This window comes from Rhincodon typus, chromosome 31 (genome assembly GCF_021869965.1).
Source record: "Rhincodon typus isolate 14 chromosome 31, sRhiTyp1.1, whole genome shotgun sequence".
Classification (NCBI taxonomy): Eukaryota; Metazoa; Chordata; class Chondrichthyes; order Orectolobiformes; family Rhincodontidae; genus Rhincodon; species Rhincodon typus.
The window spans coordinates 4,286,923-4,314,891 of record NC_063362.1 but is presented as its reverse complement, the minus strand read 5'-3'; the positions used below and the strand labels follow the sequence as shown (position 1 = coordinate 4,314,891).

The 27,969-nt window shown below is 44.6% G+C and overlaps 1 protein-coding gene across 4 annotated transcripts in view; it reads right to left on the bottom strand.

Moving 5' to 3' along the window:
- The window catches only part of casz1 (castor zinc finger 1), a 370,171-nt gene that overhangs the window by 32,316 nt on the left and 309,886 nt on the right, over window positions 1-27,969 (bottom strand). For 2 of the 4 annotated variants that reach the window (XM_048615145.1, XM_048615146.1), the window contains exons 12-18: window positions 19,841-20,013; window positions 18,142-18,986; window positions 13,788-13,923; window positions 10,616-10,679; window positions 8,725-8,882; window positions 8,066-8,188; window positions 3,479-3,820 (exon numbers count right to left, since the gene is read on the bottom strand). In XM_048615145.1, the coding sequence (XP_048471102.1) occupies window positions 3,479-3,820; window positions 8,066-8,188; window positions 8,725-8,882; window positions 10,616-10,679; window positions 13,788-13,923; window positions 18,142-18,986; window positions 19,841-20,013 (1,841 nt within the window). Of the gene's footprint in view, window positions 1-3,474; window positions 3,821-8,065; window positions 8,189-8,724; window positions 8,883-10,615; window positions 10,680-13,787; window positions 13,924-18,141; window positions 18,987-19,840; window positions 20,014-27,969 lie in introns of those variants that run through there. The other 2 variants (XM_048615147.1, XM_048615148.1) reach the window with 2 other exon arrangements.

Here is a 27,969-nt window from a genome sequence, read left to right as displayed (position 1 = left end):
TCATAGTGACATTCTGACATTCACAGCTGCCTTGAATCCTTGTGAAATGACATTGATGAATGCATATTATAAACTTTCATGATGCAAGAAAGTTCATGATATCAATCACATAACTACTGTGAGATAATGGCCAACAGCTCTAGGTTGTACAGACAATAACAGATACCTGAAAATAGATTACACATCTAGTTCACTCAAAGGGGCTTAGATGGTGTCACAAAGTACATTCTCATTTTACAAGCTTCTAAGTTTGGATTACTGCTCTATGTTCACCGCAGCTATCTATCATTTTTAACATCAAACAAATGGGCAACTTTTTAGTTCACATTGGTGAGACAGCTCACTTCTGTGATGTCAAGATTTGATGACATCATTCCAAATTTAAAATGGTGCGTTAAAACCAGCACCAGTCCCGCAAGCTTGAGGTTGCAGTCAGGCTCCCTTATGACATCCAGGTAATCAATGCACCAATACAACACAAATTGTCATTATACAGAACCTCAAACACAAGGAAACATCCCAAAGTGTTTCACAGCAGAACAAAATATCAGACCAAGTCATAGAAGGAGCTATCCAGGAATTATGTAGATTAGGCAGGAAAGTGGAGTTGAGGATTATCAGATTATCCATGATCTTGAATAGCTTAATATCTTAATCTCAAACTGTTGCTATGGAGGAGGATGGAGTCTAGAGGAGTTTGGGAATGGAGTTTGGCGGAGGGACCAAAAACAATGGCTTCAGGCTTCTGAATATTTAATTGCGAGATACTCATCAAAAACAGCCAAAGAAACCTGGCAAGAAAGCCTGTAGGATAGGTTTATGACAAGTGAGATGGTAGCTTTGTGGGAGTTTGGTATTACTGTGCTCTGAAAAAGGGTCACTGGACTCAATGTTAACTCTGCTTTCCCATCAGAGATGCTGCCAGACCTGCTGAGTTTCTCAGGCAATTTCTGTTTTGGTTTCAGACTTCCCGCATCTGCAGTTGCAATGAGGGAAGAATGAAGGTGTCAGTGCTGCAGGTATTGGGAATGATTACTCCCAACATGGCTTGGCCACAGAATGAGGGGGAGATTTCCTCTGGGCCACTTTCACAACCAGGTTGCCTCACTAAAATGAACCAAGTCTTCTCACTCAAATTGTTAGTTCTCATGGTGAGCTGAAAACCATCACTAGTGCTGTTACTCCCAGTAGCAAATCTGGGCTGTGATGCAGTTTCGGTTGATTTAACCTTTTGCTTTGGTTTAAGCTACAATAGGTGATGCAGTGTTTTGTGAATATAGTGACTCAATCGAACAGGGCAAAGCATCAAACAAATGGCAGATGCTGTAGAATAAGTCACAGGGTTATATTGGTCTCTGGCACAGGAAAAGGCCCTTCGGCCCATCAATGGCAGAGCAGTATATGTTGTTTATTTGGATTTTAGTAAAGCCTTTGACAAGGTTTCACATGGTAGACTAATTAGTAAAGTTAGGTCACATGGAATTCAGAGTGAGCTTGCCAATTGAATATATGATTGGCTTAGCAGCAGGAGATAGAGAGTAATGGTGGAGGGTTGCTTTTCAGACTACAGGCCTATGACCAGAGGGATTGGTTCTGTGTCCTCTTTTGTTTGTCACTTATACAAATGACTTGGATGAGAATATAGAAGGCATGGTTAGTCAATTTGCAGACAACACCAAAATTAGTGGCACTATAGATAGTGAAGAAAGTTTTCTAAGATTACAGACAGAACTTGATCAAATGGCTCAATGGGCTGAAAAATGATAGATGGAGTTCGATCTGGATAAATGTGAGGTATTGCATTTTGGTACATCAGACAGGGCCAGGACTTATACAATTAATAGTAGGACCTTGGATAGTGTTATAGATCTGAGGGACCTGGGAGTGCAGGTACATAATTCTTTGAAGTTTTCGTCATATATAGACAGGGTAGTTAAAAAGGTGTTTGGCACACGTGCTTCATTGCTCAGATCTTTTGAGTATAGGAGTTGGAAAGTCATGTTGAGGTTGTACAGGATGTTGATGAGGCAGCTTCTATAATACTGTGTCCAGTTCTGGTCATCCAGTTATAGGAAGGATATTATCAAGCTGGAGAGGGCTCAGAAGAGATTTATCAGGATGTTGCTCGGTATGGAAGGTTTGACTTATAAAAGGCTGAAGAGGCTGGGACTTTTTTCATTGGAGTGTAGGAGGTTGAGAGGCGACCTGAGAGAAGTTTACAAAATAATGAGAGGTATAGACAGAGTTAATGGTAGTTGTCTATTCCCTAAGATGAGGGATTTTGAGACTAAGGGGCACATTTTTAAGGTGAGAGGAGAGAGATTTTAAAAAAGTCATGAAGCAATTTTTTTACACAAAGGGTGGTTTGCGTGTGGAATGAACTTCCTGAGGAAGTGGTGGATGCAGGTACAATTACAACGTATAAAAGACACTTGGATAAGTATATGAATAGGAAAGGTTTGAAGGAATATGGGCCAGGAGCAGACAGGTGGGACTAGTTCAGTTTGGGATTATCTTCAGCATAGACTGAAGGGTCTGTTTCCATGCTGTATGACTCTCTGAGTCTGTGTGGGTCAAGAACAACCGCTCTTACAGGCAGTGAGTTCCAGACTTGTACCACCCTGTGAGTGAAAATAAATTCCTCCACTCTCCTCTAAATCTCCTGCCCCTTGCCTTAAGTCTATGCCCACTAGTCAATGATCCCTCCACCATGGGGAAAGGTTTCTTCCTGTCTTCCTATCTATGCCCCTTATAATTTTATACATCTCAATCATGTCCCCCTTGGTGTCCTCTGCTCCAAGGAAAACAACCTCAGTCAGTTCAAAAACAAAGTGCTGTAAAGGTTCAGCAGGTCTGGCGGTATCTGGGGAAAAATCAGTGTTCCAGTTTTGCATCCAGTAAACCTTCTTCAGACCCTTCTTATTTTTGAAGGGTCGCCAGACCAAAAGAAGTTAACTCTGATTTCTCTCCATGTAAGCTGCAAAAGCTGCTGAGTTTCTCCAACAATTTCTGCGTTTTTTTTGGGTTTCGGATCTCCCTCATCCCAGTCTCTTTTGTTTTATTTCCCACTGACATTCTGGGTTGGACTTTTGAAAATTACTTTGAAAAGAACAAAACGTGCACTTCTGGAAAAGGATCACTTCGCTTGAAACATCGACTCTTTTCCCCACAGATGCTGCTCAATTTCTCCAATAATTTCTGTTTTTGTTTGCTTTAAAACACATGGTTTTTTTTCGATGTAGGAGCAAATTGTTGCAGATGCTGGAATCTGTACCAAAAACAAAAAAAGCTGGAAATCACAGCGAGTCAGGCAGCATCCGTGGAGTGAGAGCAAGCTGCTATATTTAATCTAGATGACTGTTCATCAGAGCAGAGCTTTTTTTTTGTTTTCTGTCGTTTTCTTTATTTAAACGCGGCGGGCTCCCTTTTCTCCCCCCAAGGCACAGTGGACCAGGCCCCAGGTGAGGCTCACACTCACTTCTCTTGAAACTGGAGGAAGCCCGGTTTGACCTGAGGCTTGGCGTTCTCTAGGGATGTGGTCGCCAAGGGGGAGGTTGCCAGTGTGGACGCGGGCAGCTGCGGCATGGAGGCGGCCAGCTGTTTCCAGGCGAGCAGCGTCGGGGCGGCGGTGACAACGGCAGGGCCCGCGCTGGAGGCCAACATGGCGGCGGCAGTTACCATGGCGACGGAGGAGAAGGCCGCGGTCGCGGTCCCGGTCCCGGCCCCGGCCCCGGCTGCTCGGATCTCGACGGGAATTGTGGTTGGCAGGGAAGGCTCCGACTTCACTTTCACCGCCCCGCCGTCTGCCCGAAAGTGGAAGCTGCAGAAACCAGAAAGAGACGCCGTGAGTCACACCGCGAGGCAACCGTTACTGTAGCTCGTGCCAGCCCTTAACGGCCAGGCTGCAGTAAAATTCAAATTATAACGAACTTTTAAAAAAAAAGTTGTGAAGAGTCATTGAACTTAAAACATTAACTCTGTTTCTCTCCCCACAGATGCTGACAGACGTGCTGAGTTTCTGTGGAGAGAGAAACACAGTTACATTGAGTCCAGTGACTCTTCAGAACTAAACTAAGTGCAGATGCTGGAGATCTAAAACAAAAACAGAAACAAAAACCTCACTGAACTCAACATTAACTCTGTATCTCTCTCCACAGAAACTCAGCAAGTCTGTCAGCGTCTGTGGGGGAAGAAATAGAAAAAAACATTTCAGATCCAGTGGGTCTTAGGAGGGGTCTTTGTTTCTGTTTTTGTTTTGTTTCTGTTTTTGTTTTGTTTCTGTTTTTGTTTTGTTTCTGATCTCCAGCATCTGCACTTGTTTTATTTTAGTTCCGAAGAGTCACTGCACTCAACGTAACTCTGTTTCTCTCTCCACAGATGCTGCCAGACCAGCTGAATTTCCTGAACTATTTCTCAATTTGTGTCAGATCTCCAGCATCCGCAGTTGTTTGTTTTTTTCCAGTAAATAACATAAATTGCTGGAGAAACTCAGCAGGTCTGGCAGCATCAGCGAAGAAAGAAACAGTGACCCTTAGAAGGGGTTTTTGTTATTTTAAATCTACAGCATCTGCAGTTTTAGTTCTGAAGGGTCACTGGACTTTGAACATGAACTCTTGTTTCTCTCTCCAGAGGTGTTTCTATTTGTTTCTGATTTCCAGCATCTGCAGTTCTTAAATGCTTAGAGCAATTCAAGGTCCTGAAAGTTTATTTCCCTCAAGTGCCCATCCAAATTCCTTTTGAAATCATCATCTCATCGGCAGTGATACCACTTGTGTAGATAAGGTTTTCCTCACATTCCCCTCCTTGTATCTCCTGCCCAAAATGCTAAATCTTTCTCCCCCTTGTCTTTGTACTATCAGCAACTGGGACTGGTTCTTCTTGGCCTTGTCACCTCAACTAAATTTTCCCCTCAACCTCCTTTTCTCCAAGGAGAACACCACCAATTTCTCTGACCTAATCTTTCTTTTATTCTTTCATGGGATGTGCGCGTCACTGGCTGGGCCAACATTTATTGCCCCTTGAGAAGATGGTGACGATCTGTTTCTTGAACCAATGCAGTCCTTGTACTGTCGATAGACAAAATGCTTTTAGGGAGGGGATTGCAGGATTTTGACCCATGGATACTGAAGGAAAGATGATGTATGTCCAAGTTAGGATGGTGAGTGGCTTTGAGGGGAACTTGCAGGTGGTGGTGCTCCTATGTATCTGCTGCCCTTGACCTTCTAGATGGAAGTGGGTCGTGGGTTTAGAAGGTGCTGTCTAAGAAGCCTTATTGCATTTCTGTCCTGCAAGTTGTAGATAGTAAACATTGCTACTACTGAGTGACATTGATGGAGGGATTGGATGCTTGTGCATGTGGTACCAAATCTAGCGGGCTGTTTTGTTCCTGGATTGTGTCAAGCTTTATGAGTGTTGTTGCAGCTGCATTCATCCAGGAAAGTGGGGAGTATTCCATCACGCACCTGACTTGTGCCTTGTAGATGGTGCACAGGCTTTGGGGAGTCAGGAGGTGAGTTACTTGATTCAGGATTGATAGCCTCTGACCTGCTCTTGTAGCGACGGTATTTACATCATGAGTCCAGTTTAGTTTCTGCTGAATAAAATCCACTGCCCTGGAACCACTTGGTAAATCTCCCTCTGCATTCTTTCAAGGACCCTCAAATCACTCCTAAAGTCCAGTGTCTACTATCTGATTTTTTAGCTGAGCCCTTAGCCTGTTTCAGATATAGCAGACTCAACTGGAGAAATGTTACACCTTCACCTCAATGATAACTAGCACAAGTAATTTTGAGATTTTAATCCTGGGCAGTGTCCCAGCACTGGACCAACCAGATTCACTGCAAATCCCTCGCAATCTTCAGATTCATTTCATTAAACTTGAAAGGGTTCAGAAAAGATTTATAAGCATGTTGCCAGAGTTGGACGGTTTGTGCTATAGGGCGAGGCTGAATAGGCTGGGGCTATTTTCCCTGGAGTGTTGGAGGCTAAGGGGTGACCTTCTGGAGGTTTATAAAATCATGAGGGGCATGAATAGCTGATGTCTTTTCCCTGGGGTGGGTAGTCCGGAACGAGAGGGCATAGATTTAAGGTGAGAGGAGAAAGATTTAAAAGGGTCCTAAGGGGCAACTTTTTCATGCAGAGGGTAGTGTGTGTTTAGAACGAGCTGCCAGAGGAAGTGGTGGAGCCTGGTACAATTACAACATTTAAAAGGCAACTGGATGGGTACATGAATAGGAAGGGTTTACAGGGATATGGGCCAAATGCTGGAAAATGGGACTAGATTAATTTAGGATATCTGGTCAGCATGGACGAGTTGGACCGAAGGGTCTGTTTCCATGCTGTATATTTCTACATGACTCTATCCTAATATAAGAACTAGTTGAGTTGCGATTATTTTTTGTTCCCAAAAGAAGCCCGTGCTACTTTCACTTTCTGAGGTTGTGTTTTATTTGGGCTGTTTGCCTATTAAAAGGGTCTTCACCACCCTGCAGTGAAGGTGGGGGGATCTCTGTTGAATCCATCAGTCCCACACTTTGGTCCGACTGCAAATCCCAGAGATTTCTTACAAATTGCAGCCTCTTCATGTGATGTCATCAAAGTAATTGGACCTTGAATAACCTCTGCATTTTTTTAATCTGCATAAATTATTTAAATAATAACTGATCTAAATTAGAATCATGCCTGGGTCAAAACAAGGTTATTTGGCACTTCATAAATATAAACAGCATCAAATTAAAGGGGCTGAGGCCTCAGGTAGGGTGCATTGGAGCAGACTTCACTTTATTGATAAGGAACAGAATATTCAATAATGTGATCAGTTACTAAAAAATTTAATTAAACAGAAAACTGCCAGGCACAGCCTAGAGAGGGTCAGAGAAGATAAGGGAGACCTTCCCCATGATTTTTTTTCTGCTTCTGCTTCTTGTTCACTGCTCTGTGGGTAATCGAGGGAGAAGTTTTGTCCAATTATTGGCACTGCACCAGGTTTTGTTTTAAACAGACACTTGGTAGAATAGAACCTGGCTGAAAAGAGAGAGACATGTTCTTGTAGATCTTCAACTTGCACCCATCAGGCCAATTTGCAAGAATACTAAATTTCAAACAATCTCAACAATTTATACCACAGTAGAAAAGGAAACTGATCGGCTGACATGTAAATTTGAAAGTTGTCCTGAGGAATGGAAGATGAAAATTTTTTGCAAATATATGTCTCTTTTCGGAAAGGTTACATTTACCTCACACATACCAAGAGCTACCTCTTGACAATCTGCGCAGAAAAAACATTGGGGGAGAAAGTGACTTTGTTATCCTGGACCCATCCCAATTTGCATTCTAAACAATGGATTTTGGAGTGAATTTCAGTAGGAGGTGCCCTGTACCCAATCCTACCTGCCATCTAGCAAGCATATGATGTCTGAGGAGCCAAGCCTACTTTCAAACCTATTGAATATGCTAATCAGAAGCCTGCAATTTACTGTTGTAAAGGTCCATTGCCTGTACGTTACTCCAAGTGTGTAGACCATGTTGTGACTCTGCCTGGCAGTTGATCTGCTGTAGGTCTGCAAGCTGCACACACAGAATCAGTTGGTTTGCTGTAATGTCTACGTCATAACTTGTAATGTGTTTTACTGTTTTAAATAAACTAACGCACAGAGTTAATCAATCCCTTTTTAGATCATTAACACATCATGTAGTGACCAGGACTGACTTTGTCAAGGTCTCCTGAGGTAGCTGCCTGGTTTCATGTAGGTAAGCCAATTTTCAGCGAGCTCCATCGGGACAGATTTGGAGGTTCATTGCAAATTGGTCACTCACATTGCACTCAGGACCATGGTTTCCTTAGTTTGTAACAATGAAGGTTCATTTGAATTATATGCTCTATGCCATCAGCACTCATTGCCATATACTGATTCTCTGGTCACACATAGTTTACACATATGGACATTTAAAGTTGGCAGATATGGAAATTTGTACTTGGTATATGTCAACATTTATACTTGGCAGGTAATGGACATATGTACTTGGCAGATATGGATATGTACTCAATGGACATATAGACACTTACTTGGCGTGCTTAACAGCTCCATCCAAGGTACTGAAAAGGGCACCACAATCTTCTACTGCACAATGGAAATGGGTTTTGTGTAGGAAGTCACACTGGGTCTCACAGTAATCTTCCGTGGTAAATCTACAAATGAGACATAACAAATTGTCAGGGAATTGGTAGCACTGGCTCAATATTTAGTTTCTGCAGGAATGATGTACACATTGCTGGTGCAGTTGAGGAGCTCAAGAATCCTTCATATCCTTCATAGACACAGAGACAGACACATAGAGACATGTCCATGCAGAAAAACACAGAGACACACTTCCATGGAGACACAGACACAGCGACAAACTCAAAGACATGAATGCTCACTAACTCTCTCTCTTTCTCTCTCTCTCTCACACACACACACACACACACACACACAGATATGAATGTAGATATGCACTTTTGACCTATCACTAGACAACAATCAAGACCTGGAATTTTGATTGCTTTCCTTCTGCCACATTCACACACAAATTATAACACTGTGTGATATATGGGCTGAGAGAGACAAACACAATGTGGACTTAAATCAGAGTCAGGGTTTTGTTAGGAGTCTGCTTCAGGAAATGGTCTAATTTGACCCACCAAGCCACTGAGTGAGCTGCAGCAAGTAGAAGTGAAACCTTTACCTGCGCAGGTATTTCTCCCAGAATTCCTGTCGTTTCTCCTGTCTCTGTGGGGTCAAAGCTTTATTCATGTAGGGCATCTGTTCTGCATCAGACTGTGCACAGTCCGGTTCTGTCTTGAGGTTCAGCAAATTGCTCAGTCCGCTGCTGTTTTGGGACATCTAGCGATAGAAATATAAGAGTTTATAATAATTCAACAAACATCAAATTCCAAAGCGAGACCTAAGCATAAGTCAAGCAGCGAGTGGTTAAGAACCAAAAGAACTGCGGATGCTGTAAATCAGGAACAAAAACAAAGTTGCTGGAAAAGCTCAGCAGGTCTGGCAGCATCTGTGAAGGAAAAAACAGAGTTAATGTTTTGGGTCCGGTGACCCTTCCTCAGAATTGATTGTGTAGTGAGTGGTTAAGGTCTGGAATGAGCTGCCTGAGACTCTGGTGGATGCAGCTTCAATTGAGGCTTTCAATGGGGGATTAGACTGTTGTCTGAAAGGGAAGAATGGGAAGGGTTATGCAGGAGAAGGTGGGCTATGAAGTGAATTGAATTGCCCATTCAGATACCTGGCATAAACATAATGGGCCGAAAGGCGTCATTCTGCATTGTAACAATCCTTGACAATAAGAATTTTGGTACGCACCCTCTTCCCCTTCCTGACGCAAGATGGGACATCCTAAGCTTTGGCCTGTAGCCTCTCAGTGATTTGCTGTTGACTGAGTTCAGGCAGCTCTTCCCTTCAGCTGATGCACTAAACCTTGTGAAGACTCACGGTGTTGACCTTCCGGTCTTGGGCCCCACTTTCCATGGCCTTGTCTTCTCAAAAGGTCCAGAGCAATTACAACAACTGCTTGTATTTATACAACACCTTTGATATACTACATCTCAAGATTAAAATTCATTTCACAGGAGCACCATGAAGAAAATCAAATACCAAACCACTCAAGACATTATCTGAACAGTACTCCAACTGTGGCCTAACAAATGCTATACACAGCTCCATTATAACCACCTTGCTCTTGTATTCTATGTCTTGGCTAATAACTGCAACTATCCTACATACCTTTCAACCATCTTATCTACCTGTCCTGCCGCTTTCTATGGACATACATACTAAGGTCTCCATGATCTCCTGTACTTCCGAGGTTCCTACTATTCAACGTGTACTCCCTTGCCTTGTTAGCTGTCCCAAAATGCACCCCCATCACTTCTCAGGGTTAAACTGCATTTGCTGCTGCTCAGTCCATCTGACCAGCCAGTCTATAGTGTAGCTGGGCAAATCATGGAAGGGCACGCTGCCAGAATCAAGGAGCACAGATATCTTGAAAGGTAGTAGTGGAGGCTGGAGATTACAGAGAGAGGGTGGAGCCAGCCCTTGGTGGGATTTGAAAGTAAAGAGGAGAATAATAACATCAAAATGTTGTTTCACTGGGAGCCACTGTCAGTCAGTGAGAGGGGAACAGGGCTTTAAGCAGCTTAAGATAGGGGCAACAAGAGTTTTTGATGCTGGAGGCTGACCGGGTGTAGGTTTCAGTAATGAACATGCTAAACGGTAGAACATTTGTAAATTAGCTTGTTTCACCAATGGACAAAACCATTCCCTTGCCGCCCAACAAGCAGCTGAAATGTAACACCCAGTGTTTTGCAGCTGTTACATGTGCCTCGGTCTATAACCCACAGCACTTCACAATATGGCAGCACACACTACTCCATTTAATTGCATTAATTTATCTGTGGATGACGAGTTGAAGTGTGCTGCACATAATTAATGTCTTTAAAATATGAATGCTTTCGACACCACAAGCTCCAAAACTGGTGTTGGAATAACAGAAAAACAAACAGGAACACCCTCTGCAGCCTGCTAATTTGACTCTGGGTATAAATGCTGATAGTAACTCTTACCTTATTGAGAAATGAGGATAACAGGGATGTCTGTCCCGAATCCACATGTCCATTGGATTCAGTGCTGCAGGAACAAGGAAAAGGAATTACTTTAATTTCTCTATGACTGTTGTGACTTGATGGTGCAGTATAGTGTTTACTTTGTAGTTATCCCACAGTGTGATAATCAAAACACCAGCTACAATCTCATTACAGTCTACTTGACCCAAGCTAAACTGTTTGTTTATGCCTCAGCTTTTAATCTGAAGTATAGTGAATATGTTGTCAAATACCTGGTTACATGATACTGTCACCCAGTGAGGTCATGTTCTAAAGGGTGGTTGGGGGTAGACAGTAAAGGTTGGCATCTTGCTAATGTTGCCCATATGGCACAAGGGACTAGAAAATAAATCAACTGTCCAAAATAAGGACCACAGAATTGCAGGCAACATTCAGAATCCTATAGGGAATTTTCAGCATCAACCATCAAACCAAATAGCTGCTTCTTTAAGATGATCTTTTGGGTGTCTCTCTGCCTTGTCATCAATTTGTCATAATCACCAGGTCCCCATCAAAAATATTTTGACCGACTGGCCTGTTTCTATATCTCACAATATTTCAGAGCCCTTCCATATCAGGAGCCTCACTCACCTCAATGTTCATAAATGGAAATAGTGAGAATGTAAGCTCCAAAAGACTGTAAGACGTAGGAGCAGAAGTCGGCTATTCAGCCCAAAGATCTGCTTCGCCATTCAATGAGATCATGGCTGATCTGATAATCCTCAATTCCACTTGCCTGCCTTTCCCCATAACTCTAGATCAACTTCCTGATTAAAAATTTGTATATCTTTACCTTGAATATACTTAACGAAACAGCTTCTGTGGCCCCTTGCGGTAAAGAATTCCATGGATTCATTATTCTCCTCTTCTCTATCTTAAAAATACATCCGCTTATTCTGAGATTGTGTGCTCTGGTCCTAGACTCTCCCACAAGGGGGAACAGGCTCTTCACGTCTACCCTTAAGAATCTTATATGTTTCAATTATATTGTCTCTCATTCTTCTGAACTGCAATGAGCACAACCTCTTCAGCTTCTCTACATATGAAAATCCCTCCATATCTGGAATCAATTTATTTTTCTTTGAACTGTACATAATGACAATTACGGATGGACAACCAGAACCAGTGATGCACACATCCCACAAACAATTTAGAATACACACATCCATTTTGGAAATCCTGGGTCAACAGAGTGAGGTTAAAGATCTGATAGAGAAGGTCTATAGACTTCCTTTGCTCTCCTTCTGTCACTCACTGTTCCTCAGGCACATTGATGAGCAGAAACAGCCTGTAGAGTTGTACAGAGACTCCCTCAGAAGGTGAGAGAGTCTGAAATGGAGTCATTTCACACCACTCTTAACTAATTTTGTGCGTTATCGGCAATAAAGTCATAGCAACTTCTTATTTAATATCGTGAAACATCCCGGGCCACTTGCCAGCTGAAACCTCTGACACTAAGGCAAAGGATGATACTTTATGACAGGTGAAGAATCATATTATTTCCCATCCCTATTTGCAATGTGAAATGGGCAGCAGATGCTGGCACAGACAACAAAGCCTACGTCCCCTGAATGAATTAATAAAAACTGCTTTAAGGAACTTCTTAATTAAGGAGAGATGGGGAGAGAGTTTGGAAAGGTTTAGGCAGTGAATTCCCAAACTTAGGATCCAGAGAGTTAAGTCCAATGCTTGGGGAAAGGGAGTGAGGAATGTATAAATGGGATTGGAGGATTGTTGAGATCTCAGCTAGTTGTGGAGCTGGAGAAGTGAGGGATTAAGTACAGTGTGTGCAGACAGAGAGGTTTTCACAATGAGCAGAATACTAACTAGTGCTCCTGAGATGTGCATTTTTGGGGCCTTCTGTCTTGTTTTCTGAGCCTTTGTTCTCCAAATGTGTCAATTTTGACAGATATCCAGGGGCAAATTGATTGCCAGCGTTACCCCCCCACCCCCCGCTACAGGAAGGGAGGTCAGGCAAAGCTGGTATGAGAATGGGTGCATTGGAGCTGCCAGTGTAAGTACCATCTGAGCATGGGGCCACCACAGCAGGCACCAGAGATCAGGTTAACATGCAGCCCAGCTTCCTGATCAAATTCACCTGGAGTTGGGAGGAACAGTGACTGTGACATTCCTGTGCAGCAGAGATAGCAAGGGACAGGGATGGCCTGTCTATCACTCAGGGCTTTGCTTTGGGGTAAAAGATGATCTGTGTGCCAGGTTCAAAATGGAGCATCAGCTGGCAGTAGGGGAGTGGTGGTGAGGTGGTTGGTTCAGGTTTGCCATTCTGGACAGCTGCTGATCGCCAGGCTGGCAATGGGCTATATTTCAAAAAGAGATTCAAACCTCAATTAACCAAAAGATGGAAAGATTTTGCGGAAGTTATAATAAATGGGAGCAGCAGATGTTTTGGGGGGTTGGGGTGTGGTGGTGATCTTTTATCTGTGGTGTAGGTAGTTGATTAAATGTACTTGTCTGGTTTATATGTGAAGAACTGGGATTACCAGCTGCAAGTATGTCAGGACAGCCTCACAGAGCTTGTGCCCTCTCCTCAATACCTGGTTTCATCATAAAATTCCTACAGTGCAAAAAGAGGGCATTCGGCCCATTAAGTCTGCACCAACCCTGCAAAGACCATCCCACACAGACCCAGCCCCTAGCCTATTCCCATAACTCTGCATTTACCATGGCTAATCTACCTAGCCTATACATCCCTGGACACTACAGATAATTTAGCACGGCCAATCCACCTAACCTGCACATCTTTGGACTATGGGAGGAAACCAAAACACCCAGAGGAAACCCACACAGGCACGGGCAGAACGTGCAAACTCCACATAGGCATCACGTGAAGGTACAGTCAATAAATGTGGAGCTGGAAAAGCACAGCCAATCAAACAGCATCCGAGGAGCAGGAAAGTTGGGCCGAAACATTGCCTTTCCTGCTCATTGCTTCCAGCACCTGCAGTCCTACTATGCCCAAATCACCTGAGGCTGGAATCGAACTCAAGTCCCTGGCACTGTGAGGCAGCAGTGCTAACTACTGAGCCCTGATGGCATCCATTTTGGTTAGGACTAAAGTAATAAATTGACTTTGACTTTTATACTGGTGCAGTCAGTGCAGCCAGGTACCTACCTGTGCTCCTTCAAGCTGAGATCAAGGCTCTGATTCTGTGTTGAGTCTTGAGATTGGGTCTTGGTGATGTCACTTGGCTCTTGCTTGAGTGGGACCAGATTGAACTGGTTCAACTGCGTTTGCTGCTCATTTCCTGCTATGACAAAACGCAGAGAACAAGTCATTGTTGGTCCCCTGTGATGAGATCGGTTCTGACTTTCGCTCAGCGACGGAACAAGTGGAGTGATAATTATTGCCAAATCACGTCAAGCCATCGGGACTTTTGAGATGTCAGAGAGGAGAGAGAGGGGGAGGTGAAAAGGCTTCATTCTGCCGTTGTCATATCTGATTTGTGGCCCTGCCTCTTAACCATTCATTAAGTATCATGTTAATGCTGAGGGACTCTGGCAGCTCCAGAGTGGGAGACAACCTTTGCCTCCTTTCAGGATGTCTACGTTTCCATGGAGACGCTTCAGCCTGCCACAGAGCATGCTCAACAGGAACATCTCCCATTCATGCCAGATCAAACTTGACAGCCAAACAGATCAGTTCAAACAGGTTTGACCCACCCCTTCCCCACCCCCTCCTTCTCCCCCAACCCCAACCGCACCCCCACCCCCAACCCCCTACCCAGATGGACAGATTACATTTACGAGCAAAGTATTGACAAAGGCCATGTGAAAAGAGAATAAATCAGCTGATAGAATTGCCTGAACCCAGCCTTATCTGAAATACCCAAGGGACTAAAATATTAATTTGGCCTCAGGCAGAAAAAAGTTTAGTTTTTCTCCAAAAAAAACCTGCCCTATTTCTCAGGATGGCTATTGAAGTGAAAGGAAGCAAAGTGTTCAGTGACCTATTCTCCCTCCTCCCCAACCAGCTCCCCCCATCCTACCCCACCCTACTTAGTGTGGATTTATATCTCTATACAAGTTGTAGAAGCTACCCCTGCATTGAGGAAGTTTCAAACTTTCTGACTCTGCCAATTCTCAAAGGCTCTGAACTTACACTGTGAGACCTAACGACGTGAAGAGTTCAATTCAGAACTCCACTGAGCAGCAGATTAACCCTAACGTCTGTTTTAACCAGTAAAGGGAAGAATTTGATAGATGCGTTCTGGTTAATCTGCATCTTAACACCAAAATCTCACAAGGTCAGTGCTGTTCCGTTTTTGCCTGCTCCTCTTGATATCTAAACATTACTCGCCTCATAAAATTGTTCCCTCCCTTTTGTTTTTAGAAAATGAACAAGCTCACACTTGGGAATTATAAAGTCAAGAGGTTGTGAACAAAGGGTAAAGGTTGAAGAAAAAAAGCAGACACTGCATTTCACTGCAGTGTATGCACAATCCAATTCCCACATAGAACATTGTGCTTAAGGAGTGAGTCTGTCACCTAGCAGGGTTACATCACCATCCTGTAATGTGCCCAGAGCTGTTACTATGGACACCACCAAATTCAGGCTACCCAGTAAACTGAAGCCAAAGTTGATCGCCCCCGTACTAAGCTCCATAAACTTGAAGTCATCCTAATGCTGCCACCAATGTTTCTCAGTGAGTCCCATTCACAGAGCGTGACCTATTTTGGCTCCCAGTCAAACAACACCTTGATCATAAAACCCTCATCTTGATTTTCAAATCCCATCCCCACCTCTCGCCATTTCGACCCCTGCTCTCTGCATTTTCCTTCAAGCCTTATAAATCTCTGGAATATTTGTGTGCTCCTTTAATTCTAGCACCTTGAGCATCCCCAATTTTGATCACTCCATCAATGGAAACTGTGTTTTCAGTTACCCATTCCTAGGCTCGGGAATTCCTTCCCTGCACTTCCACACGTTGCCTTCCTTCTTCACCACATTCCTTAAAAGCAATCTCTCTGACCAAGCTTTTGGTCGCCTTGTGTAATCCATTGCCCCATTTGCTCTATACGCATGAAGCTGAGCACGTTCCCTTTGGGTGCATAGGTACCCGGACATTACTGTGCAGGTCACACATAGATTGCACCATTCAAAGATATCATACACTTAATGAATGGACTGAGCACAGCAAAGAAAAAAGAAATCATTGGTGGGGAAATCGCTGACAAGCTTTTATTTACAGAGACACAAATTCCGTACAATGCACCTTTGATTAAAAAAAACCGCTTTCACTCTGCACCTAAATTTATGTAATACAATGCGAATCCCCAGTTATGACCTACCTTCTGAATATAATAACTCCCAACTGATAAAACATTAACACAAGGGATTCTTATGCTGCAGTTGTAATGTCACTACCTCTGAGCCAGGACAACCAGGTTCAAGTCCCACCTGCTCCAGAGGTGTGTAGTAACATCTCTGAGCAGGTTGATGAGAACATCTGTAAAAGTGACATATCCCCTCTCCATCTCTCCCTACCTCTCCCTCGCCTCAGATGATCTGCATTGCCCTTTGTGGGCCTTGCACGTAAGTTAATCAATTGGAGAACACCGGTAGTGGTTAATTGGTGAAAAAAAAAACCACGAGTGACTGGGGTTAAGAAATCCGTTCACTTGTGTATAAGAGCACTACTGGATACAATAGAAAAAAACATAAAATTTACATCAATTACCATTTTATTGTTTTTGTCAAAATGCCTCTATTTGCAAAGTTATGTATAAAAGTTCCTGCAAGACCAAGGCTTATCCCTTTTTTTTGTCCACCAGTATAATACTGTCATCTATTAATCCTGAGTGTTCCCTGATGAAGTCACCTGGGTCCCATTATTAGGAGCATTCAACTGAAATTCCCAGCTTCCTGTCACTGCCCCTTTAACTGGAATAGTGCAACGGCTGAACTGTCAAACATTAGCAGATTAGACAGGACAGCAGGCATTTGTTCCATATTCCCATCTTACGCAAGAAGTTACTTTTGAGGAAACTTTGATCTGGACAGAGTGTGTAGAGAGGAACTGTTCCCACTCATAAAATGAAAAAGAAATGAAAGGGACAAAAACAGAAATTGCTGGAGAAACTCAGAAGGTCTGGCAGCATCTGTGGAGAGAAAACAGATTTAGTGTTTCGAGTCCAGTGACCCTTCTTCAGAATGACTTAAAGTGATTTGCAAAAGGTGCAAACACGATGAGAGGAAAAAGCTTTTTCACATAGCGAGTATTTAGGGTCTGGAAAGCACTGCCTGGAAATGTTATGGAGACAGGTTCAGTTAAGGCATTCAAGGGGGAATTGGATGATTATTTGGATAGAAATAGTGTGCATGGGGGTGGGGAGAAGCTGGAATTTGTCACTAAGTAATGATGCTTGTTTGAGGAGATGATACAGACATGATGGGCGGAATGGCTTCTTTCTGTGTTATAACACTTCAGTCAGTTTGAGAAACAAAATTCTGTGGGTTTTCATTTTTTTTGGAGGGTAGACCACAGACATAGAAAGTTCCATGACTTTCTATTCGCACCTAGATTTATTCCACCCTCTGGGGGTGAACTGTTAATTCAGTTTTTAAGTGTTATCACATTACAATAACACCAGATTTGCTTTATAAACAGTAACCCAGCTAATAAAAAGACCTCAGAATTGAAGGCAAAATCTAAAGTGAGAAAAACTCATTTTAACTTGACCAGATATTTGAACTTTTACAGAGGAAAGAGATAGTTCAACGAAATGGTCTTCCCCGTTCTGAATGAAATAATAAACTCCTGCTTCAAAAAGATTTGAAGGGACAGAAAAGCAAAGCATAATACACCGAGTATTATTGGAGAGAAGGTTAGCATAAAACATAGGAACAGAAGAGGGCCATTCAGCCTATCGAGTGTGCTCTGCCATCCAACGAGATCATGGCTGATCTGATGATCTTTAACTCCCTTTTCCTGCCTTTGCTCCATAACCCTTGATTCCCTGACTGATTAAAAATCTGTCTGTCTCAGCCTTGAATATGTTGACAGCCCTTTGTAAGAAAGAATTCCGCAGATTCATGACCTTCTGAGGGTAAATTCTTCCTCATCTCTGTCTTAAATATATGACCATTTATTCTGGGATGATGCCCTCTGGTCCTAGACTCTCCCATGACATCTAATGGATCATTAAGTATATTCAAGGCTGCGTTAGACAGAGTTTTAATCAGTAAAATAATCAAGGGTTAGGGGGGAAAAAGGCAGGAAAGCAGAGTTGAGAATTACATCATCCATAATCTCATTGAATGATGGTCTTACTGATGGTTTTAAAAGATGTTTCTGCTCAAATTCAAATCCAGCTCCAATGATACAACTCCAGACTTCCCCCATTGACCTATCTCTTGAACATGAGGAGGCTAGTTCAGCTCAGTTTCTCAGTGTCAAGTTGGGGCTGATCTGCTCTTCTTACGATGAGTACAAAATACCAGGGTTATTCAAACCCCTATGCCTCACCTACATCTGCTGGGTTGGATGGTTTGAGAGCTGCAGCTGCAAGGCGGGCCATCATCGGGGAGATGAGCCCTTTGCTGGCCGTGATCTTCTCCATGATGGTGGTTGCAGCAGCTGGAGACAGGGGGATTGTGTTGCTGGACCCCGAGACAACTTGCGAAGGTGATTCCGTTGGCAAGGTGGGAACGCTGGAGGAGATGGTGGATATCAGGTTGGCTGCTGTCACGGGGAGGGTCATGGAGACCCTGTTGGGAATGATAGGGAAGAAGGGGCCCGTATTGGAGAGACCAGCATTGGAGAGTGCCAAGGCGACCGGGATGGGGCTGGCCAGCGTTTGCGGAAGTATCGTCGACACTTTGGTCACTGGGATGACGCTACTTGTCGGCTTGATGGCCTGGGTCGAGGAGATCTCTGTGGTGGGAGTGGGGAGGAGCATCGGTACCGAAGATTGTTGGCTTGTCGGAGATGCACTCAGACTTGAGTTCTTGCTGCTTATCGCTGAGTAGTCAATCAGGTCATCATTGCTGGAGTCATCCTGTTCGTTCTCCTTGCGGCCCAGCAGCTGAGAAGCTAGGCCGAGACCTCCCGCATTCCGGATGTGGCGGCGTTCGTGTTTTCGCTTGTGCGAGGTCATCTGACTGGTGGAAGTGAATGTGAAGCCGCAGCCCACCCGGATACAGTGGAAGTGGTTCGTGGCCTTGCTGTAGACACAGCCCTCATACTTGCACTCCTCGTATTTGTAGAACTTCTTGAAGCCATCCTTGGCGTAGGCATCATCCTTGATGTGGTAACTCTTGTGCTTCTCGATGTCACACTTGTTTTTGAAGGTGAAAGTACAACCAGGACGCCTGGGAAAATGGAGAGATTAATGAGCAGACTGTAATGTTCCCTACATTGCAACTCCTCTTTGTCCCTCAATGTCACGCACTCATCACTGAGCACAAATCACAATGCATGTGTGTCTCAGGTTTTCTTTCCACTACAACCTAACTTAATACCAGAGGATAAAAAAGAAAGACTTGCATTTATTTGTCTCAAACTGCTTTACGACCAGTGGAAGTACTTGCGAAATGTTGTCACCGTTGTAGGAAATGGGGAGCCAAACTGCACATAGCAAGCTCCGCAAACAGCAAAGTGAGAATGATCAGTTTTTTTTAGTGTGTTGTTGATTGAGGGATTAGTATTGGCCAAGGGATACCTTCTCTGTTCTTCTTTGAACCTGCGCAATGGAAACTTTAATGTCAACCCAAGGGGACAGACAATACTTCAGTTTAACATCTCAGCTGAAGAACAGCACCTCTGACAATGCAGCACTCCCTCAGTACTGCACTGCATTGGAGCATCAGCTTTGGTTTGTACATATTAGTCCTGGTGAGGGACTTGACCACACAATTTGGGTAATTTGTGTTGTTGATGTTCCAAATCATACCAACTGAGAGTGCTCCATGAGAGAGCTTACATCCAGATGTTTGTTACTCTTCCTCCAAGCTTTTCATACTGCGGTTTGCATTTATATAGCACGTTTAACATAGTAAAGCATCCTAAGATTCTTATATATAGGACTGCGTCGAATCTTGGCGAAGGCCATTCAGCACAGCTGGTCTATACGTGCCCTAGTCTGGAAACTTGCTAAGGGTGAATAAGAGAGTCACAGCTGTCACTCTTTGTACATATTGGGAGATTGAATTGGATTGGGATTTACCTGCAGTGGAAGTGTGTGGTCTTTTGTCCATAGAACTGGCAGCCAAGAGTCCCACAATCCTCCGTTGCACGAAAGCGCTGAAAGCCATCGTTGATTAGCTGGGCATTCTTCTTGTGGAAGTTTTCATGGGTCATCACATCGGACGTACTGGTGTAAACCTTAGTACAACCCACCTGGAGAGCGAGAGAAATGAAGTGACTGTTGAAAGAGCTTCGATGGTGGGGCAATGGAAGGTGAACAAAGGCTCAGGAAGGGAATGGGAGTGCAGCTGCTGAATGCATGGGGCTACAACACGGGGGGAAACCTGGATAAGAGACAGAATCAGAGGAAGAAGAGATTGGACAGGGTTGGAGGTACAACAGTTACAGGAGGATAGAGAGAGCAGAGGCCATAAGGAAGTTTAAACATGACTTTCATCTAAGTGAGTGTGTGCATATGGGCCTTGCCTCCCACCTACTTATCCCTGTGCAGTTGTTATAACTCCGGACCCCTCCCAAACACTTCTTCCCTCAGACTTGGTCTCTTATCCAGCTATCCCTCAACTGCACCAATGGCTGCCCCATGTAATCAGCCACAGGGGTCCCATTCCCATCTTTCTATTTCATCCTGAGACAGTGTTTGAAGAAAGGGCTATTCAGTCAGACTGAGAGATTAGACTTTGCTGGGGGAGGACAGGAATGGGGGCTGTGGGCAGACATTCAGTTTCAGGGGGTTATGACTTATACAAAGCTCCCTACCTACAGCACAGTGGATGTAGAGAGAAGGTGTTGGGGAGATAGTGCTGGGTATTTATCAGTCCTGATGTGGAAAACAAACTGGAAGGTCCCGACAATGTCCCTGACGACGCCTATTAAATTCCCGATAGAATCTTACCGGAATTTTAATAACTAGGGAAAAGCTTGTATGTTCTCATGCCATAAGGATTAGAGATTACGAGAATTCAGGCCTTGTCCCTTTATCGGTAAATTCCCTTGTCCTACATTTGCTGTGAAGTTGAGCATTCAAAAGAATTAACCCAAAGTTCTATTATTTTAATAGAAAATAGAATTACCTTCTTCAGAGAATAAGACATAAGACTCATCAAATATTTATTTTTTCAAAGGAACAAGTTGAAGCTACAGCTTTTGGACAGTATGGTCTCTTCACAACTACTTTTCTCTGCTTTATTTTTGAGTTAGGTAATGGCTTTGTTTCAAATCAGCCAAAGGACTGATCCTTTCACTGCTCCTCCAGGACTGACCAGAGATGAGACAGCAGGGAGCTCTACTATGTTCTTGTCTCTCTGTGATCCTGCTCAAACAGTTTCTTGGGAGAACAGAACTTGAGTCTTGCTGAAAAGGGAGTCACGTTGCTGAACCTTTTTTGTTTTTTACCCATCAGGACAAATGCAAGAATGCCAAATTCAAATAATCACAACAACTTGTATTACCAGAGAAAAGGGGGCTACTTCCTTTTCATTTTATTTTCTCCAAGGCAGTGCCTCATTCAGAATCGTTTGCTAACCATTTCCTCCTGTTGTGATCTCTGTGAGTAAGGTCAGGAGCTCTTTGCGAGATGTTGGGCATTCCTTTAGAATTGTTAAGAGTAAACATGAATCTACATAAAACAAGAATAAACTCTATGGAACTGTCAAGCTATCAAGTCTTTTAAACCCCAAGGCATTTTATATTTCTGAAAGGTCAAATATGCTGCTGAAGAAAAATCATTCATTGCTATTTCACTGTTTGGTGACATTAGCCTAAGGGTTATCATTATAGGATTAGAGCTGCACCCTGCTTCCACAACCTATTGTTATCACAGTCAGGGGGCTGTAAATTCACAGTTTGATTGACAGCTCCACATGGTCATGAAGTGATTTGTTGTCCTTAATATAGGGCTATGAATGCAAATTTTTGTTTTCCTTACGAGTAAGGAATTAAGTGTTATTAATAAGAGTTATTTTTTAATCGTGAAGCCTGTAACAGATACTTAGATCTTACATTCCATTTTACCATGGCTCCTGAAGTTGGCTAATGGTGGTTGCAGGCTGAGTTAGCATGAAACGTATAACAGCAGATGGTTGGTGGGGGATGGGGGTATGAGCTGGCACTAAGTTGGCATCAGGACTATAAGGGGACAGGGAATGGGTACAGGAACGTAGGTTGCTATGGATGGAATATAAGAGATGAGTGGAGGACATGGGGTGCCATGGATAGGGTATGAAGAATATGGTGGAGGGGGGTAGATTGAGGGTGTGGGATGGGTGAGAGCGAGATGCCTGTTTTATTTTAAATGAGACGAAGTCCCAGAGCAGTTAGGACGGTCTGTTAAGCAGCTCACCTCAGCACCAACAGCCCTGTTATGGCTGTCTCTGTGCTATTTCTGGGGTCAGTGGGCCCATCTTCTGTTACCCACTTCCATGCTCTGTGTCCCCACTGTTCTCACATAGATAAAGCCAGGTCTGCTGATTATTTCCTGTTTATATCTCAGACTTCCTAGCATTTGCTTTTATTAGCAACCATTTGCATTTATTTAGCACTTTACTGTGGGGTAGCTTTTCATGGTGCTTCTCCGGCAAAATAAAAACTGAGACTGACTAGAGGAGGAGATAACAGAGCAGGTAGTTAAAAGCTCAATCAAAGAGATTGTTTTTAATGCGTAACTTAAAACAGGAAAGAGATTAGCAAAAGCAGAGGTTGGGATTCCAGAGCTTGGAACCAAGCTCACTGAGGCATAATCTTTTCAAAAGGGTTAGGCTCACCTGTCCAAATAATAAGGGGAATTTCAGATGAGTGTATTAAAACCCTAGATAACAACGTGTAGAGCTGGATGAACACAGCAGGCCAAGCAGCATCAGAGGAGCGGGAAGGCTGACGTTTCGGGCCTGGACCCTTCTTCAGAAATGGGGGAGGGGAAGAGGTTTCTGAAATAAATAGGGAGAGAGGGGGAGGCGGATAGAAGATGGATAGAGGAGAAGGTAGGTGGAGAGGAGACAGACGGGTCAAAGAGGCGGGGATGGAGCCAGTAAAGGTGAGTGTAGGAGGGGAGGTAGGGAGGATATAGGTCAGTACAGGGAGGATGGACAGGTCAAGGGGGGGCGGGATGAGGTTAGTGGGTAGGAGATGGGGGTGGGGCTTGAGGTGGGAGGAGGGGAAAGGTGGGAGGAAGGACAGGTTAGGAGGCGGGGATGAGCTGGGCTGGTTTTGGGATGCAGTAGGGGGAGGGGAGATTTTGAAGCTTGTGAAGTCCACATTGATACCATAGGGCTGCAGGGTTCCCAAGTGGAATATGAGTTGCTGTTCCTGCAACCTTCGGGTAGCATCGTTGTGGCACTGCAGGAGGCCCAGGATGGACATGTCGTCTGAGGAATGGGAGGGGGAGTTGAAATGGTTCGCGACTGGGAGGTGCAGTTGTTTAGTGTGAACCGAACGTAAGTATTCTGCAAAGCGGTCCCCAAGCCTCCGCTTGGTTTCCCCGATGTAGAGGAGGCCACAACGGGAACTGCGGATGCAGTGTACCACATTGGCAGATGTGCAGGTGAACATCTGCTTGATGTGGAAAGTCTTCTTGGGGCCTGGGATGGGGGTGAGGAGGGAGGTGTAGGGGCAGGTGTAGCACTTCCTGCGGTTGCAGGGAAAAGTGCCGGGTGTGGTGGGGCTGGAGGGGAGTGTGGAGCGGACAAGGGAATCACGGAGGGAGTGGTCCCTCCAGAAAGCAGATAAGGGTAGAGAGGGAAAAATGTCTTTGGTGGTGGGGTCGGATTGCAGATGGCGGAAGTGTCGGAGGATGATGCGTTGGATCCGGAGGTTGGTGGGGTGGTACGTGAGGACGAGGGGGATTCTGTTTTGGTTGTTATTGCGGGGAGGGGGTGTGAGGGATGAGTTGCGGGAAATGCGGGAGACACAGTCGAGGGCGTTCTCGACCACTGAGGGGGGGATGTTGCGGTCCTTGAAAAACGAGGACATCTGAGATGTACAGGAGTGGAATGCCTCATCCTGGGAGCAGATGCGGCGGAGGCGAAGGAATTGGGAATAGGGGATGGCATTTTTGCAGGAGGGTGGGTGGGAGGAGGAGTATTCTAGGTAGCTGTGGGAGTCGGTGGGCTTGAAATGGATATCGGTTTCTAGGTGGTTGCCAGAGATGGAGACAGAGAGGTCCAGGAAGGAGACAGAGGTATTAGAGATGGTCCAGGTGAACTTAAGGTTGGGGTGGAAGGTGTTGGTGAAGTGGATGAACTGTTCGAGCTCCTCATGGGAGCACGAGATGGCGCCGATACAGTCATCAATGTAATGGAGGAAGAGGTGGGGTTTAGGGCCACTGTAGGCACGGAAGAGGGATTGTTCCACGTAACCTACAAAGAGGCAGGCATAGCTTGGGCCCATGCGGGTACCCATGGCCACCCCTTTTGTCTGTAGGAAGTGGGAGGAATTGAAAGAGAAGTTGTTGAGGATGAGGATGAGTTCGGCTAAGCGGATGAGGGTGTCAGTGGAGGGGGACTGGTTGGGCCTGCAGGACAGGAAGAAGTGGAGGGCCTTTAGGCCATCTGTATGGGGAATGCAGGTGTATAGGGACTGGACGTCCATGGTAAAGATGAGGTGTTGGGGACCGGGGAATTGGAAGTTCTGGAGGAAGTGGAGGGCGTGGGTGGTGTCACGGACGTAGGTGGGGAGTTCCTGGACCAAGGGGGAGAAAATGGAGTCGAGATAGGTGGAGATAAGTTCGGTGGGGCAGGAGCAGGCAGAGACAATGGGTCGACCAGGGCATTCAGGTTTGTGGATTTTGGGAAGGAGATAGAAGCGGGCGGTGCGGGGTTGGGGAACGATGAGGTTGGAGGCTGTGGGTGGGAGGTCACCTGAGGTGATGACGTTGTGGATGGTTTGGGAGATGATGGTTTGGTGGTCGGGGGTGGGGTCATGATCAAGGAGGCGGTAGGAGGAGGTGTCGGAGAGTTGGCGCCTGGCCTCGGCAATGTAGAGGTCAGTGCGCCATTAAAACCCTGTCAGGTTATATTCGCATAACTTAATTTCATGGTCTAAATAAATTATTTAGTGATAGAAATTTCTGCTTTAATTGCTTTAGGTAGAAACAGAAAGATTGCATCAACTTCAGTGTTGGAAACTCAGTAGTAATTTCATTAAAGTCAACTTCTCCCTTCTCTAGGTTTCCTGTGGGGAGTTAGTAACTCCTCAATAGATGGGACAGATAGTTGACTGTCAACATTTCATCTCAAGAACAGTTTAAAAGGGCAGTGCCTAAGCCTGGGTATTGCCTCCCTAAAATTCTCTACCTCTCACACCTCTTTAAAGCTACCTCTGTGCCATCTATCTTAATCATCTTGCGTGTTTCAAGGGGATTGGAGTACAAGAGAAGGCAAGTCTGACCTCAGTTGTACAAAATACTGGTGAGACCACATCTGGACACTGTGATCAGTTTTTGTCCCTTTATTTAAGGAAAGATATTATTTCATTGGAGGCAGTTCAGAGAAGGTTCACTAGATTCTTGGGGAATCAAGGGTTATAGAGAAAGGGCAGGAAAGTGAATGTGAGGAATGTCAGATCAACCATGATCCTATTGAATGGCAGAAGAGGCACGAGGGGCCAAATGGCCCACTCCTATTCTTATTTTTTATGGTCTTGTGGTACAAAGCAGTGTCCCTCTAAGACTGTGAAGTCACTTGCCTATTGACATGTGATGTGATTCCCAGCTCCAGAAGATGCTGTTGCATATGGAGCTCAGAGTTTTCTGCACAGCACCAGGAAACATTGCGAAGGCATCAAGGTTTGTTTGAAAAATTATTTTGATTCAACCCATTCAGAAGAGTTGCCACCACCAGATGAGAATCTGGAACTTCTGGACCACTGTGACATAGGCCCCTTCAAATTCTGAATGACAGCCACTCTTGGCAGGGTGGGGGAGATATTTTTATGGATCATAGGCATGAGGCAAGTTGCTGTTGCGTTGGCAACAGGGATGACTTTAATCCCTGACGGATAGCACCCATCAGCCGTGTGTTCTTGTCAGCATGGTGGGGATTGAAGGCAGGGGGAGGAATCAGTCCTTCTACCCTGAGCTACACCCTCGACGATCTGGGATATTTCCCGGGCAAATGTGTCAGCAACCTGCAGCCACCTCTTTAAGAAACTCGGGTTAGGTCACTTTTCCTCTGCTGTGGTGCACATGTGGTCTGTTCATTTCTCCATGTTGGAATTTTTGCAATCCTGTGGGTCTCACAGGAATATATGCTCCATAAAGCTATGAGCTGGCTTCAGCTGGGCCCCTGGACTGGTCTTATGGGTGTCACTGGGAAGAAAGCTGGCTGCCTGGGTAGGTGCAGGAGATGCAGCATTCCACTGTCAGAACCATTTTTTAAAAATTCATTGATAGGATGTGGGCATCACTGGCTGGGCCAGTATTCTTTGCATATCCCTTGTTGCTCTTGAGAAGATGCTCTTGAGCTGCCTTCTTGAACGCTGCAGTCCTTGTGCTGTAGTAGACCCACAATGCCCTTAGGGAGGGAATTCCAGGAGTTTGACCCCGCAACATTGAAGGAACTGTGATATATTTCCAAGTCAGGATGGTGGGTGGCTTGGAGGGGATCTTGCAGGTGGTGGTGTTCCCATGTATCTGCTGCCCTCATTCTTCTCGATGGTCAAAGTTATAGATTTGAAAGATGCTTTCTAAGGAGCCTTGGTGAGTTGCTCCAGAGTATCTTGTAAATGGCAGACATTACAACTGGGTGGACAGGGCTAAAATTGGCCCAAAACCGTTTTGAACACACATGCTGAGGTTTGGCCAATGCTGATTCATTTCTGTATTGTCTGAAGGTGGTGGCTTTGAGATAGGACTTTCGACTGAGCTCCTGTCTGTTTGTTCAGATAGATGTGAAGGGGCTGGTGGCAGATTCCAGAGAGAAGTTGTAAGATTATTCAATGTCTTGACTAACATTCCTCCCTTAACCACATTCATTAGTCCTTCCTGCCCTTTGTTTTGTTTTCTGTGGGATTGGAGGGAGGGGTGTGATGGGGAAATGGCAGGTCAGATTCAAACTGAACATTACAGACAGCAAAAGCTGGAGTTTCAAATACCACTTTCTTTTTAAAAGATTTGCAGGTTTAATCAACATCTCACCCAATATCTGAAACAATTTGCTTTGTTCAAAATTGAGTTCAACACTCCCTAAAAATTGTACTGTCGATTCTGAGTAATCTAAATCCCTTATTTCAAATCCTCATTGTTTGAACTTGACCTCTCCCTCTTGAGAAAGACCAGGAGGATTTATTTTGGGCAGAAGTCTCCTCGCTTGCATTATTTTAACTGCACATTCCCCAGCCCAGAGCTAAAATTAGCCTCAAACAATATCACAAATGAGCAGAAACTGCTCCTGAATGACAACATGCGACTGAAGGCAGGAAAAGCATTTCCTGCAGCAGATTGGGCTCAGGGAGCCTCTGCAGAGCTCATTGAGGATATCGCACTCTGGGAATTGAACAAGTGCGGATGTGTCGTGAGTGTGAAAGACTGAAAAACTTGCAAGAAGTGCAGCCTTGCTGGAATTATAGCAGGCTGTAGTATTAGTGAGATTTCAGCTTTTTTTTTTAAAACCCCATTTGTTAGAAGCTTTGTTCTTGTTTCTCTTTTGAGAGGAAGGATGTATCTTTTAAATGTCCCTTGTAAGTGTTCAGTCTGTTCAGCCGTGCTCAGTCAGCACTGATGAGCAATGTGACTTCCAGGGGTTTTGCTAGCCTTGTGCTTCCCAGCCAGACTGCTGCCGTCTTCATTCTTGTCCAGCTCCTGTTCCAAACATTTCCTTCCTTCACTAACGATGCAGTCCCAATGTTCACCCAGACTCTCAGAAAGCTGCCTCGCCTCTCAGAGTGTAAAGCTGGGAGACCTGTGACCCAGGGCTATGCTGCTTGGAGCTTTCTGCATCATTCCAAGAGTAAACTGGGCCTCAGACATGAGAGAATTGTTTTCATTGAAACAGAAGGTTCTGAAAGGGCTCCAAAGGGTCAACATTGGCGAGGTTGTTTCAGTCTGGCTTGGAATCTAAAGTATAGGGGCAGAGTCTCAAGATCAGGGGTGATCAGTTAGGATTGAGATGAGGAGCAATTACTTCACTCAAAAGGTTGCAAAGCTTTGCAAATCTCTAC